We start from the raw sequence: 3,029 nt of genomic DNA, 5'->3' as shown, positions 1-3,029 counted from the left end.
CACTAACACACTGATGTGATTCGCTTTCTGCATCCGTCGCGTCCCAACGGAGTTGCCGTAGGTCGCGACTGTCAATCAGAAATAAACAACATGTCTACAAGCTAAGTCGTGTACGTGTCTGCCCAAGTACATTACAACAACCACAATGACAAATTGCAGATTGGGTTTTGCACAGTATTTTAGCTAATTCTGACCAATTATTATTATTATTCAATACCCATCCATGGAGATGATTCACTTTCAAAGGTAGAATCTGTAATGCCACCAAACAGTGACCTCTAGGTAACAGAGCCCTGCTTGATACTGCACTGCCCATACTGCACATGTTTCTCTGATGTGTGGGTTGTAATTGAGTGGGGATAAGGAAGGTGTTGCTATTGCTGGACACACCTCAGACTCTGCCAAGAGAGGTCTGGAGAAACTATAATATGTTACTAAACTCCAACCGACACATAAGACCAAAACTAAATCATATAAACAATACGGAATTACAGATTCTACCAATCTGAAATCTTCATTGCAATGTTTCTCTCTATTCCAGATACAATTGTTCCCCAACAACAAATACAATCATGGCTGAGTCAAGGCCTCACTGCTGTGACCAATGTGGGAAGAGCTTTAGTCGCTCTGGAACCTTAAAGAGACACCAGCGTATTCATACAAGAGAGAAGCCCTACCACTGACCAATGTGGGGAAAGCTTCAGTCAGCCTGGAACCTTAAAGACACACCAGCGTATTCATACAGGAGAGAAGCCCTACCACTGTGACCAATGTGGGGAAGGCTTCAGTCAGTCTGGAGACTTAAAGAGACACCAGCGTATTCATACAGGAGAGAAGCCCTACCACTGTGACCAATGTGGGAAGAGCTTCAGTCGCTCTGGAACCTTAAAGAGACACCAGCGTATTCATACAGGAGAGAAGCCCTACCACTGTGACCAATGTGGGGAAGGCTTCAGAAACTTTAGTAACTTTAAGACACACAAGAACATTCATACAGGAGAGAAGTTCTATGCCTGTGACCAGTGTGGGAAGAGCTTCAGTCAGTCTTCCAGCTTAAAGACACACCAGAACATTCATACAGGAGAGAAGCAATACCATATAGCAATATATACAATTTTTTTTCTGGACTCTTTTTGTATCACAAACAGTACTGTATTTGCAAATCTGGTATGTCATAAATGTATAGATGTAGCAGTACTGTCTATCCGTATGTCATGTATGTCATATATGTTACGATGAATTGAAAATGGGGGACCCTGATGTAAACAAGACGAAAGTCTTTCTCTGGTCTGCATCCCCTTAACAATTGTGTGTATTGAGCTGTACTGTACTGTACCCATTCTGCAATCTGTTAATAAAGTTTTCAATCAATCAATCAAAACTAGGGATGTCCCGATCACGTGATCGGGATCGGCGGCAATCACGTGCTTTTCAGAGGATCGGGATCGGGAAAGGAAATTAAATAAAAATCGGCAGTCAATAAAAGATTTTTTTTTCTTTCTTTTTTTCAACAAACATGACCATGTTCACGTCTTAAACTCATACGGAGGCCTTAGTTTTGGTTTTAAATTACATATAATATATCATTAATGTATTTATTGTCACACAGAGCAGAATAATTGTCCACAACAAACACATTCCCTTTAATTTACACCGTTGCAACAAACACTTTCCCTTTAATTTAGACCGGTGTTCTGGCTACACGCTCACAACAACAGTACAACACGTCGCTCCCGAAACACTGTTATCCACTCACTTGAGCAGCTAGAGGTTTGGAAGTTGGAACTAAGCATTTTAAAATAGAAAGTGAAGCCAGTCCAACAGCAATTGCAATGTTTGCAAGGACGACATTCCGTGTGGAGGAAAAACTCAGCAGGCTGGAGCCTGGAGGCGGACTTTTCAGACTAACTTTTCACCTGGATAACGTCAATTATTTGCTGTGACTAAAAGCAGCTAGAGGTTTGGAAGTTGGAACTAAGCATTTTAAAATAGAAAGTCAAGCCAGTCCAGCAATTGCAATGTTTGCAAGGACGACATTCCGTGTGGAGGAACAACTCATGAAGCAGCAGACTGGAGCCTGGAGGCGGACTTTTCAGACTAACCTGGATAACGTCATTTATTTGCTGTGACTAAGGATTATCGTAAGTCGAACACTGAATGTATACTAATGTGCAAACATATATTGAAACTTTTAATATTTCTCATGAAGCACATTTCTCAGGGTGAATGTAATAACAAGAGCCGCCGCGCTCGCGCCCCTCCAGGGACTATAGCCAACAGAGGGACTTGTCTTGCTCCACCAGTTTCTGACAAAAATGCGTCAAAATTGATTACTAATGTGAAAGATCGGATCGGGAACGATCGGAATCGGTAGATATTTAAAATCACATGATCGGAATCGGATCGGGAGCAAAAAAAGGCGATCGGGACATCCCTAATCAAAACTGTGACCAGTGTGGGAAGAGCTTCAGACAATTTGGTAACTTAAAGAGACACCAGCGTATTCATACAGGAGAGAAGCCAACGTGACCAATGTGGGAAGATCTGGACACTTAAAGAGACACAAGAATATTAATTCTTGAGAGAAGCACTATCCCTGTGACCAGTGTGGGAAGAGCTTTGTTCACTCTGGAAACTTAAATAATCACCAGCGTATTCATACAGCTGTCAAACACTAAAAATAAGTAGAAATCTGCTTAAAAACATTTACATAAATATTCAACAGCGCATTCATACTGGACATAAATCAAACATTCCTCTGTTTATTGTATACACCTATGCATTTAATTTGTTTGATCTGTAAATAATTACATCACTATTGTGCTGTCAGAAGAGTGTTATGTTTGTAGATTGAATATTTTAAGTTCTCTTGGCCATTTTCATGTTTAACAACCAGGAAATGCATAAAAGAACATTGTATATACTTTATTTGAAATCTAGTAATCCATTAACGAAATCGGTATTTTCCGTTTTGTTCTCTAGTTATGTTAATACATGATACAATGATCACTTTAGTGAGACAAAACAAG

The 3,029-nt window shown here is 40.3% G+C and overlaps 1 protein-coding gene across 1 annotated transcript; it reads left to right on the top strand.

Moving 5' to 3' along the window:
- Nucleotides 1–829: 829 nt before the first annotated feature.
- On the top strand, nucleotides 830–2,525 carry LOC311248088 (zinc finger protein 22-like; the record flags this gene model as incomplete). The annotated part of the gene is made up of 2 exons (XM_084339042.1): nucleotides 830–921; nucleotides 2,470–2,525. Coding segments are annotated over 2 exons (148 nt in total), but the record flags the coding sequence as incomplete, so codon positions are not given.
- Between the last annotated feature and the right edge of the window lie 504 nt (nucleotides 2,526–3,029).

Source organism: Notolepis coatsorum (genome assembly GCF_963971535.1).
Source record: "Notolepis coatsorum genome assembly, contig: SCAFFOLD_4793, whole genome shotgun sequence".
NCBI lineage: Eukaryota > Metazoa > Chordata > Actinopteri > Aulopiformes > Paralepididae > Notolepis > Notolepis coatsorum.
Note: the sequence above shows the minus strand (reverse complement) of the source record. Positions and strands in the feature narration are given on the sequence as shown.